Source organism: Myotis brandtii, unplaced genomic scaffold (assembly GCF_000412655.1).
Source record: "Myotis brandtii unplaced genomic scaffold, ASM41265v1 scaffold123, whole genome shotgun sequence".
NCBI lineage: Eukaryota > Metazoa > Chordata > Mammalia > Chiroptera > Vespertilionidae > Myotis > Myotis brandtii.
The window spans coordinates 13,383,221-13,395,477 of NW_005354291.1; the positions used below are offsets into that span (position 1 = coordinate 13,383,221).

A 12,257-nucleotide genomic window follows, 5' to 3' on the forward strand; every position below is an offset into this window, starting at 1 on the left:
AGATAGAAACATCAAAGATGAGAGAGAATCATTGATTGGCTGCTGCGTGCATGCCCTACATTGGGGATCAAGCCTGCAACTCAAGCACATGCCCTGAGCGAGAATCGAACCATGACCTCCTGGTTCATAGGTCGCCACTCAACCACTGAGCCATGCCAGCGGGCCTATTTTAGTCAATTTTTGCATGAATAACCACTTGGTATTGAATATATTTGCTTAAAGATAATATCATATTCATGTAATTTAAAAAAATTCTAAAAACATGTAAATAGCAAATACAACCTTTCACAGAATTTTAAGGATTTTATTATTAAAAGATTGCAAATTTTTTATTACTAAAAAAATCATAAAATAATAAAAATTCATGCTTCCTATATTTTACATGGTTGAAGTGGAAATATTAATATTGCATTCTAATAGGGAGTGGCTGCAGGGCTAAAGCAAAAAAATATACCCTATAAAGAATATACAGGTTAAAAAATAATATGTTAGCACATTGTGAACAGGAACTTTTTCTTCTTACCTATTCAGTGCAAATGCATAATGAAACTTCACATGATGATGGGAGGCCAAATCAAAGGTTGGCAGCTTTTCTAAAGTCTCTACCAGCTTCACAATAGAGTCATATTCCTTTAAACAGGAGAAGAACAGCATAGAATTAAACCAGTAGGAGAAAGTTCTGACAATGATATGCTTTTTGACAACCAGATATCTTAATCTGAGTAGGGCATTAAAAACAGAACTAAAATCCAAGGAATACTTTGAAAAAGCTACAACCAAGAAGCTTTAAAAAAATAAGGGTTTTGATTATATAGATTAAAACATTAGAAATACAGTTACCACATCTAACCAGCAAAACAATAAACCATCTAGCATGATAATGCTATACTGACTTAATACGGTTGTACCTCTCCATGGGGCCAGATTCCTGGCATGCAGTGTCCTATCAATTACTTTCAGAAAAATAATTTCCAAAATATCAAGAACATGGAACAACTGATTGAACTTCTGTCATCATCAACAAAACAACTTCATTTCTTTCTTTTTTTAAAAACATATTTTACTGATTTTTACAGAGAGGAAGGGAGAGGGATAGAGAGTTAGAAACATCGATCAGCTGCCTCCTGCACACCTCCTACTGGGGATGTGCCCGCAACCAAGGTACATGCCCTTGACTGGAATCGAACCTGGGACCCTTCAGTCCGCAGGCCGACGCTCTATCCACTGAGCCAAACTGGTTAGGGCAAAACAACTTCATTTCAACATGAATAAGCTACTCTAGTCATAGGATCCTAAGTGCCACACTTCTCCACATGGATGAATCTCTGCTGTTCTTAACTCAGGCTTGAAAGACTGAAAATAAGAAACCAGAACTCACTTAAATTTTACTGTAAAAATCTAATCGCAAATCCCCAACTCAGAGAAAGTTTCATTCTATTTACCATATTTTTACAATTCCAAGACATGTCAATAAAATAGTAGGGAATGTGGGTGTGTTTTATATTCTATATTTTAAAAGTTCTTTTTACAGGGATGTAAAAGTACAGCATAGGGAACATAGTGAACAATATTGTGATAACTATGTGGGGTGATCACATTGTAAGTTATCAAAATGTCTGATCATTATGTGGTATAGCTAAAACATATTATATGTCAACAGTAATTAAAAAATTAAAAATATTTTAAAGTTATTTTTATAATTAATTGCATATTTCTTCCTTCTGGCTATCAATTTCAAGCAACATAATTTCAATGAAGATATGTCTAAAAAAACTCTCAAAATTTTGGCTATTTGCCAAAACAAAGCTTTTACTTATTGACTGGCAGGTGTACCTGAGGCTAACATAATAGAACAGATTGTCCCTGGGTTATCTATGCTTGCAGATTTGTCTTTAAGTCCCTCTGGAGGAAAAAGACCTTTATAATACAAGTCTTTCACAATCACTAACTGTTAGTCATATGAATCTATCTCGTTCATCATAAAATCTTGGACAGAAAGCATACAAGAGTCAATAAAAAATTACATGAATGGCATAGTTAACTGAAATTTGATGTTAATACTCCCATATATTTCCAATATACTAGTACTACATGAAAAAGATTTTAAGCATCTTCTTACCTGTATATCTCTGTAGGAAAGTAACAGATTTATGACAATATCTGCTGTCAAGACTTCAATATTATCTAATCGCTGCCGAATTCTTGCCAATTCAGCTGCCAGTTCTTTGCCACTGTATAAATTACGAGCTTTCCTGATATCATTGAGTATAGATTCCCGGAAATACTGGCTGATGGAAAAACACATTTCAAAGAGTTAATACTAGAAAAAATTTCAATGAAAAGTAATAATTTCATATGGAAAAGAATGGCATTTGCATCATTGGTAGCTTTCAATTAATTAAGATGCACAGAATGAACACCTCATATAAGTAGCATTATTAAGAAATCTGGAAGTCCTATATTTCTATTGACACTCTGCCTTGCTTCAGGAAGAAGTAAAGGTAGATATCCTATGTTAATGAATTTCCCAAGAACTTGTAATGAACCATTTAAAATGCCCAAACTTTATTTTTAATTTTATGGTTTTGAGTATATTCTAAATAAATTAAGGTGTGCCTATGATTTGAACATAATATTACGTTTACTTTCTGACTCAGCATCATCATTTAACAATATAAATGACCCTTAAATAAAAATAAATAAGAAACCATATAATATTATATTTAAATAAAATATAATAATGCTCTCAGCAATTTTTGCAGAGTTCTTGCTCTTAAAATAAAAGTCCCTGGACATTTACTAGGATAATGTTTCTGAACTTTAAATTTATTTTTAGCTCTACTATCAGTATAAACAGCAGTCCTTTATATTTCTGATTTCAAGTTAGTCTGTGAATAAGTGAATAAAATGCAACATGTAGACTATGGGGCATCTATTTTATTCACTTAGAGCAGTGGTTCTCAACCTGTGGGTCGTGACCCCTTTGGCGGTTGAACGACCCTTTCACAGGGGTCACCTAAGACCGTCCTGCATATCAGATATTTACATTAAGATTCATAACAGTAGCAACATTACAGTTATGAAGTAGCAACGAAAATAATTTTATGGTTGGGTCATAACATGAGGAACTGTATTTAAAGGGCCAGAAGGTTGAGAACCACTGACTTAGAGGACATTATACAGTTTTCCTGCTTCTTGGCTGCTGTGTACTATATCTAAGAAACATCTCATCAGATGCACAAATAAGTAGACTAACACTTCATTTATTAAACTTACCTGGAGCCAGCTTGTGCCACGTTCAGAAGTTGAATGAAACGATCCACAAGAGGTAAGCAGATGGGTCCTAGAAGCAGCTCGAAGTTGGACTGCATGAGCTCTGACAACCCCTTCATGAAGCTACAGTCACAGCAGTAGACCTTGTTGTGTGGAGTCACCATGTACGGGACGAACGTGTAATTCCCAGTGCACATCTGTGGAGGGAGGCACCAGGAGGTGGTGAGCCAGCCTGTAGACTCCACACTAGCGTAACCCCAAGCCTTACTTAAGTGAGCATTTTAAATAATAATTCTGAATGTGACAGGAAAGACAAAAGCCTCATTTTTTATTTATGACCTACGAAAATGGAAATTTCCTCCAATTTCTTTAATTGCTTACTTCAAGTAATGAGGACTTATAGATGATTCAAAAAACAGTATGGCACAGTTTCTATCAATCAATTTAAATATTCACCATCTCTCAGGGCTGAGGCATATGATATATGTTGTAGGAAAAACAGTGTAATTTAAAACACGGCCTTCTGCCTTCAGGGAACTTAAAATGTAATCAGAGAGATACAACGCAAATTCAGGGAAATAATAAGAACTAACATTTAAAGGCTGCTAATGTGACCGAACTAAGCTACTCCCCTCCAGGTCGCTGTGTCTCAGTCATGGCTCCATTAGTCTCCCAGTTACTAAAACTAGAGATGTAGAAGTTATCCTTGATGCTTCCATCCTTTAACTCCCACATCCTATCAAAATCCTATCTATTCTACCTCTAAAATATCTCTCACGTTTGTCCATTCCCCTCCATCTTCTCACCAGCACTACAGACCATCAGTGCCACTAACATACCGGCCTGAACCAGTCTCCCTGCTTCCACTCCTGCCCTCAAGCTATTGCCTACCCAACCGTCAAAGTGATCCTTTTACAGCCCATATCAGATCACTTCCCTCAGCTGTTTAAAGCCCTCTCCCGTGCTCCTGAGATGAAGAGAAAACATATCACTGTAGTACAAAGGCCTGACTATCCAAATTCTGCCTCTCTAACCGAGCCCATGCCGCTCTCCTCCACTCACTCATCCTAATCTCCTGTCTGTTCCTGATGGCGCCAAGTGAGGGAACACTAGTGCAAACAAAAGCGGAGCTGGGAAGAGGAAAGGCAAAGTCACACTGGGCACCCCTGGGTGATAAGCAAGTCTGACCAGAGCTTAGGGCTCAGGGAAGGGGAGTGAAGGCAAAGCTGCGGATTTTAAATTACGTATGCTGGGCAGGGAGAATCATGGAGGATTCAGAGCAGGAAAGAAAACACCATCAAGGCAGTGCATTCTGACAGGCTGGGCAGAAAATTAGGTAGGAAGCTACAAAGCATGACCAGACTGGCAGCAGTAGCAATGGACACATGCCCTCAATGTCAAAAAGAAAGAATCATCTAGACCTGCCAACTGGTTACAGAGATTGAGAGAGGGGAAGAAGGAGTCAAAGGCGACTCCACAGTAAGTAAGAACTCAGAAAGCAGAACCAGACTTAAGTATTTATGAGTACTTGTTATATATCAGGCAATTAATCAAACAGAACCTGACTTCCAGTTAGTATATGGGAAGAAGGTCAAGAAGCTGAGGTTTGGCCCAACCGGCGTGGCTCAGTAGTTGAACATCGACCTATGAACCAGGAGGTCATGGTTTGATTCCCAGTCAGTGCACATGCCCAGGTTGCAGGCTCAATCCCCAGTGTGGGGCATGGAGGAGGCAGCTGATCAATAATTACCTCTCATCATTGATGCTTCTATCTCTCTTTCCCTCTCCCTTCCTCTCTGAAGTCTCTCTCTATATATTTTAAAGAAGCTGAGGTTTGATTTGGAAGGGTGAAATGTTCACTTTTAGAGAGGTTAGGATTTCAGGGGAGCAGGATACCCAAAGATAAAATATCCAAAAGAAAGTTAGAAATACATGATTGGAACATAAAAGAGTTTCAAGCAAAAATACAAACCCGGGAGAGACCTCTAAAAGGAAAGGACTGAACATTAGAATGAGAATGTGGAAAACTCTATTTAACACTATTCCAGGGAGCACAGGGAGTTCCCAGCCACATCAGCATTACAGAGAACAAAACATCACTGCTCTGACCCTCAGGAATAAACTAATGAGAACAAACATTTATTTCCCACTTGCATGTGCCAGGGAATGAACGGTCGTAGTTCACACCACTGAAGAAGCTGCTACTGTCTCCGTTTTCCAGGTGAGGAAACCGGTAAGGCTTTGAGAGGTCACAGCTGGTCTGTGCTGTGTTTGGGACGCCAGCCAGGGACTCTTTCTCCAGAGGGTTTGCCATTATCACTAGGGGGCTGGGCACCCTCCCCAGTGTCCTTTACATGCTGGCACACCAACACTTTGCCTCAGGTCACCTTCCGTGAACCCTGCATGAGCCAAGTTACTGTCACATAGCAAACAGACAAGAAGTGCCAAATGCCCTAGTGGCCAGGCTTAATTATTTATGAACATTTTATTCTTTGAGGCACTGCATGTATGTAAGGTAATGAAGCAGAAACCTGGCTTCCATTTAAAGTATGAGAAGAACTTCCAGAGGTTGACGTTTGATTTTTAAACCAAGAACACAAAGGTGTTCCTTGCTCAAGCTCTCCTTCGTGCAACAATAATTGGAAGACTAGTCAGAAAGAGGGGAAATCCACATATCCTGCTTTAAAATGTTGCCAAGATTCCATAGCATGTCCACCAATGTAATCCTTTTAGCCAAGCCACTGCCCAGGCAGAAAGGAAAGGCACGTACAGTAAGAGGCTGCTTTCCAAAGCTTCCAAAGCTTAAACTATGAATAGGTTATAAAAGAGCAACAGAATCAGATGCTTCTGTGTTAGATAAGCACTATACCAAAATCACCACAGAAAATGCTCTGAATCTTCTAAGTCACAAAAGTAGGGGGAAAAAAGATGGGAAGACAATGAACTAGAAAAGTGATATTAGAGTTTCAGAATATTATTCTTCTGCTGATGGATCAAGTTCTGTATCCTCAGGAGCCTTAATACCACGTGCATTTGTGTATAAGACATGAAATCTAACACACTGTTGTTGCAATACTGGGCATTGGGGAATAATACATCTGTGCAAAACGAATTCTGGGAGAGAATGACTATCAGATGTCTGGGTGTGTGTTGAGCAGTGTAGGGGCAAAGAAAGACAAATGAGAGTCATGCAAACAGCAGAGAAAAATCGATTCCTGAAATTGTCTTCTTCAAAACCCAAAAAATAAGACTTCAGAATTCGTGTTCACAGTACCCTGCATGCTAAGGTTTTTCTAAGTTCTTGGCCTCACTGCACTTTATTGCCTATGTTTCTGAAGCAATAAAATCTTTTTTCAATTTCCCATTGTTGATGTTAAAAACAGGAGAGGCTGAGAAGGCGCAGGAGGCATAGGCATATTACGAAGGGTGCAGTGGGGAAAAAGTGTGGGGGTTGGTTGTGGGATGTTGTGTTTTTTTAAAAAATATATAAACTGCGGAGGAAAGCACTTTTTCAAAATAATATGGAAACATTTATTTCCCAAGTGGGCTCGCATACAACTTAGAAATATTATTACTGCAATTTCTGTTTACAAGATTGTTACCAACCCCAGAGTCTGAAGTCACTAATAATCCAAAACAAAATAACAACAACTACTGTGTGCCCTGGCCAGGTGGCTCAGTTGGTTGGAGCACTGTCCCGTACAACAAAGGATTACAGGTTCGATTCCCAGTCAGGGTACATACCTAGGTTGCAGCTATGATCCTCGATCAGGGCACATACAGGAGGTAACCCAACCAATCAATGTTTCTCTCTCTCTCTCTTTCTCTCTCTCTCTCTCTCTCTCTCTCTCTCTCTCTCTCAAATCAATAAAAGGTGAGGATTAAAAAAATACACAAACCAACCACTGTGTGATTAAGAACAGATATCTCAGGTGCAAAAAAAATGCCTTTTATTAAGAAGATACTAATTCTACAATATTTAAACTGCTTTTAAAAGGAGAAAGACCATATTTCCTTAAATTTCAAAACACTAAGGCATGGTCATAAAATAGCAATGCCAATCCCCTGGGCCCATGCTTGTTTCCATGGCTATAAAAACCCACAGCTCAAAATCTAGTCTTATTCTAATTATCTTCACTGTTTTAATTAAAATAACGCCAATTCTGTATTTAATTAAAAAAAACATAAAAATGAACATAAGCGTGTGTGGCAAATGAATTAAGTTTCTGGGAAGAAATGCTCTCAGCATTCAAACATATTGAAATATATGCTCAAAATACTCCACTTTGGATAAGGACAGCCAGCACCTAAACAGAAGCTTACTCAAATCAATGGCAACTTGGTCATCATGTGCAGTCTTTGATCTTCTTATAAACCTGCTTCTCCACACATCCAAACCTACCATGCAGGGCTCAGGTAGCACTTGCTACCTCCTCTGAAAGACCTCCCATGACCACTTGATGTAAAGGTCACCCACTCTTTAGCATGTCGCCTTATGTTAATTTTCTAATTGGTTTGCTTGCTTATTTGTTTACTGACTTTATCCCCTAAGTAGACTCTGGCACTTCTCATTTGTTGTCTCACAGAACAGCTATGAAATATGGTGGTTGTCACTTTCAAACTCCTTTGTGAATCCCTGTGGCACCAGCCCGAAGCTTTGCACATGGTACATGCTCAATCAATATTTGTTTAATGAAATCTGTTACACTGAATTGATGCATGAAGCAATAATTGTTCATTTCCTGTTGAATGCAGAGGCAACATTATTTATGCTGCAATGAGTCTCTGACCTGGTAAAATAAGCTTTTACATTTCTGATCTAAGGAAAAGCTGTACTTTTAATGTTATCATCTTAAACTGAATCATGCAGATATTTGTAGTATATTATTTCTACTCTAAGTTGCAGAGATACATTCTTTAAAGTTTTCAAACACTGACTTACTTTCCAAAATGAAAAATACAACCATTGGTATAACAGGTGACTCACCTGTATGTTCTTTTTCTTCAGGCATTTAAACATTTTTAAAATTTATTTCTATCACTGTTTAACTTTTATTTAATTCTGTGTGGAGGGTAGGAATTTTGTAGTGTTATCTCAAAAACAGATACAAGACTTAACTTAAATCAATCTCTATTGATAAATAGATGATACATTAGATAGAATTATGCATATATAAATATATCTCTATATGTGTATGTATTTATGTGTATATGTATATCTATAATTTGTATATATAGCTTATATTATATATATGTAGATATACATACATACATGCATACACATGTGTGTATCTGTGTGTATATATATGCTGCTTTAGTGTCATTTATAATTCCACAAAATTGGATATACTTTGCAAATATTTTCAAAAATGTAATTATGTACTTTAAAAAAGCAGGTATCAGTATCACCTCCCAATATTATAAATGCAATCTTACTATAAAGGAATATTTTTTTTAAATATATATTTTATTGATTTTTTACAGAGAGGAAGGGAGAGGGATAGAGAGTTAGAAACACCGATGAGAGAGAAACATCGATCAGCTGCCTCCTGCACACCCCCTACTGGGGATGTGCCCGCAACCCAGGTACATGCCCTTGACCGGAATCGAACCTGGGACCCTTCAGTCCGCAGGCCGACGCTCTATCCACTGAGCCAAACCGGTCAGGGCAGGAATATTTAGATAAAATAATCATATTTATATGGATATATCAGAAACTCTAAAGAGATGGAAGTTAAAATTTTGTGGAGATGAAGATAATAAATTAGCTGATGGAAAAGAAAAGATAAAGTTTCTAGAAGAGTTAAGTAAAATACTCACAGTATTCTTCTGGCAAATGATTTCCTGGGGGGAAAAAAAAGTAAAGAAGTCAATACAAAACTAATTAATTCAATTAATTAACTGAACCATACTTTATGGGAAATTTTGTATTAATAATTTTATTAGCAATTAGAGATTTCAGGGAGTGTAGAATAAGTCTTTGCATCTGAGAAGTTTACAATCTGATAGAGCGGAGTCGGGAGGGCACAAAAAAACAGCACCAATATGTAAAATCCCAAAACTGAATAATCTAAAAATCATTTTGGCAGAATATGTGCATGTAGAATTATTTTACCAGTCATGATCTTTTTGGAAACTGTTAAAATGAGTTTGTTTTCCCTAAATAAGTACAACCTCACTCGTGCCCTGGGAGGAGACCAAGCAGCATGCTGCCTCCAGGGCAGCTGGAAATAAAGGGCATTGGCCACTTATCAAAATGGGCCAATCCACACATAGATAATAAGGCCATCTGTCAATAAATAGTCATAAATATGACCATGTATTATTCAACAAGAAACAGAATGCAATAAACATGTTACGGGCAGTATCCCTGTCTTTTAGGTTGTGAGGAATGAGATCAGGCAAATAACATGCCTGGTGCATAGAAAGCTCTTGATAAAGCTAACTATCATCATTATTATTCCTAGATGTTAAAGTGACTGAAAACATGGAGGAGAATCTAGAAAACCCTATGGTATAAAGGCTTCACTGAGGGTCAAGAATCATAATTTAGAAAAAAAGAAATAGAACAGTTTATTGGAAAAGGAGGTATGCATGTTGTCATGGAAACAGGAAATATATAAGACATTTGTGAAGCCTCAAGGGTGGCTAAGAAGAGGCGCCAGGCTCTAGCTGGTTTGGCTCAGTGGATAGAGCATCGGCCTGTGGACTGAAGGGTCCCAGGTTCGATTCTGGTCAAGGGCACGTGCCCGGGTTGTGGGTTCAATCCCCAGTAGGGGACATGCAGGAGGCAGCCGGTCAATGATTCTATCTCATCATTGATGTTTCTATCTCTCTCTCCCTCTCCCTTCCTCTTTGAAATCAATAAAAAAAATATTTTTTTTAAAAAAAAAAGAAGAGAAGCCAGCTGTAGCAGGTGAGAGAAGAGCCATACAAAACTCAGGGGACCAGCCATCATTCTTAATCCCAGGATCAACATGGCAAGGGAAACCAATGAGGACTTTGGCTTACAGCAGGATGTAAGACTTTTGAATGTTTAAGGATAACAGATAAGTAAACAAAAATCTATAGAGAAAGGAATTGTGCTGGGTAATTTTGAGAGCCATAAAATACATATAACTAAAATACCTTCAATACTTCACAATCTTGCTGATAAAAAGGACATGTACACATTTAAAAAGAAATATCATAAGCCTAGATGCACATGCATGTGTGCACACACATGCTCAGTGATGGTGAACCTTTTGAGCTCGGCGTGTCAGCATTTTCAAAAACCCTAACTTAACTCTGGTGCCGTGTCACATACAGAAATTTTTTGATATTTGCAACCATAGTAAAACAAAGATTTATATTTTTGATACTTATTTTATATATTTAAATGCCATTTAACAAAGAAAAATCAACCAAAAAAATGAGTTCGCGTGTCACCTCTGACACGCGTGTCATAGGTTCGCCATCACTGTGCTAAGTCAAAAGAGCATATACATCAAGGACTGGGGTTTCTAAAAGAAAGAAGATGTTACTAAGAATTGAGAAGATCAGCAGAGAGGGTGGAACTCAAGATGAGCCAACAAGAACAGACACAACTTCCTGAGGCAAGGCTGGGAGGTGAGGATCCAAGCTAGAGGACTAAGAACAGCAAAGGCCCATGTAGGGAAGAACAAATATTATCACTGACTAAAGAAGACAGTTCATTTGGGGAAGTACAGAAGAGAAAATTAAAGAAGTATTTGAAAAAGGTCTTAAATGTAATTATTAAGCTAAAGCAGACAGTTCATTTTGGAAAGTACAAATAATAAGATTAGAAAGTCATTGAAGAGGATTTTGAATGCCAAAATATAGTACTCTGTTCTGTGGGCATTGGGCAATCAAAGTGTTTTTTAAGCTGAGCCATATACATAATGAAGTTTCAACACACAGGGAATACTTCTCTAACTGCAAAGGTTGGGAACAAAATAAATGTCTATCAACTAGAAACTGGTTGAATCAACTATGATATCGCCATACAATGAACTTCAATGCAGCCAAACAAAGAATGAGGAAGTTCTTTATGTAGTGATATGGAAAGATCTCCAAGATATACTGCTAAGTGAAGAAAGCCCAAAGTACAGAATGGTGGTTTCTTTTAATCCTCACCCAAGGATATTTCTTTCATTGATTTTTAGAGAGAGTGGAAGGGAGGGAGGGGGGAGAGGGGGGAGTCGGAAAGAAAGGAGGGAGAAACATTGATGTGAGAGAGAGACATTAACTGGTTGCCTCTCACACAAGCCTACAACCTAGGTAGGTGTCCTTGACCGGGAATCACACCCACAACCTTTTGGTGCACAGGTCCACGCTCTAACCATTGAGCACACTGGTCAGGGCTAGAATGATTTTTACTCTATGCTCCTATTTATGTATAAAAGGGAGAAAAAGAAAATTCTAAGGTGTACAATCATAAAATATCTATGGAAGGAAGTCAAGAAACTAATAACAAACAAATGTTTCCATTGAAGAGGGGAGCTGGCTGGCTGAAGGACAAGGAAGGAGAGTGACTTTCCCCTATACCACACATTCTTTTGCACTTTAAAATTTTTAAATGTATTATCCAGGTGAATGTATTACCCAAGAAAGACAAATAAAAGGTAAACGTTGTTAAAGTTTTAAAAATATTAACTAGGTGGTTGTATTAGTATTGGAGGGGAAATGTATTTAGGAAACTATTGCAAAAGTCCAGGGGCCTCACAATAAGGCCTTGGGCAATGGTGATGCCAGGGGAGTGGAAATCAAGAGACAGATGAGAGACATTGTGGGGGAAGGTTGAAAGAGGTTTTTCTCACAGGTGCTTCACAAGCAGCTATTGTGTGCACACAATCAAGCCCACATGCACACACATGTACATGCACAGGTCTCTGAACAAACTATTATTATAAAACTAGAGGCCTGGTGCACAAAAATTTGTGCACTCGGGGGGGGGGGGTCCCCCACCCCCCCCTACCCCCCCT

The 12,257-nt window shown here is 38.1% G+C and overlaps 1 protein-coding gene across 1 annotated transcript in view; it reads right to left on the reverse strand.

The window, feature by feature from the left end:
* Window positions 1–12,257, reverse strand: part of MAP3K5 (mitogen-activated protein kinase kinase kinase 5) — a 170,038-nt gene that overhangs the window by 94,908 nt on the left and 62,873 nt on the right. Inside the window, exons 4-7 of the mRNA XM_005859126.2 lie at window positions 9,094–9,117; window positions 3,277–3,470; window positions 2,120–2,288; window positions 524–630 (exon numbers count right to left, since the gene is read on the reverse strand). Of these exons, the coding sequence (XP_005859188.1) occupies window positions 524–630; window positions 2,120–2,288; window positions 3,277–3,470; window positions 9,094–9,117 (494 nt within the window). The remainder of the gene's footprint in view (window positions 1–523; window positions 631–2,119; window positions 2,289–3,276; window positions 3,471–9,093; window positions 9,118–12,257) is intronic.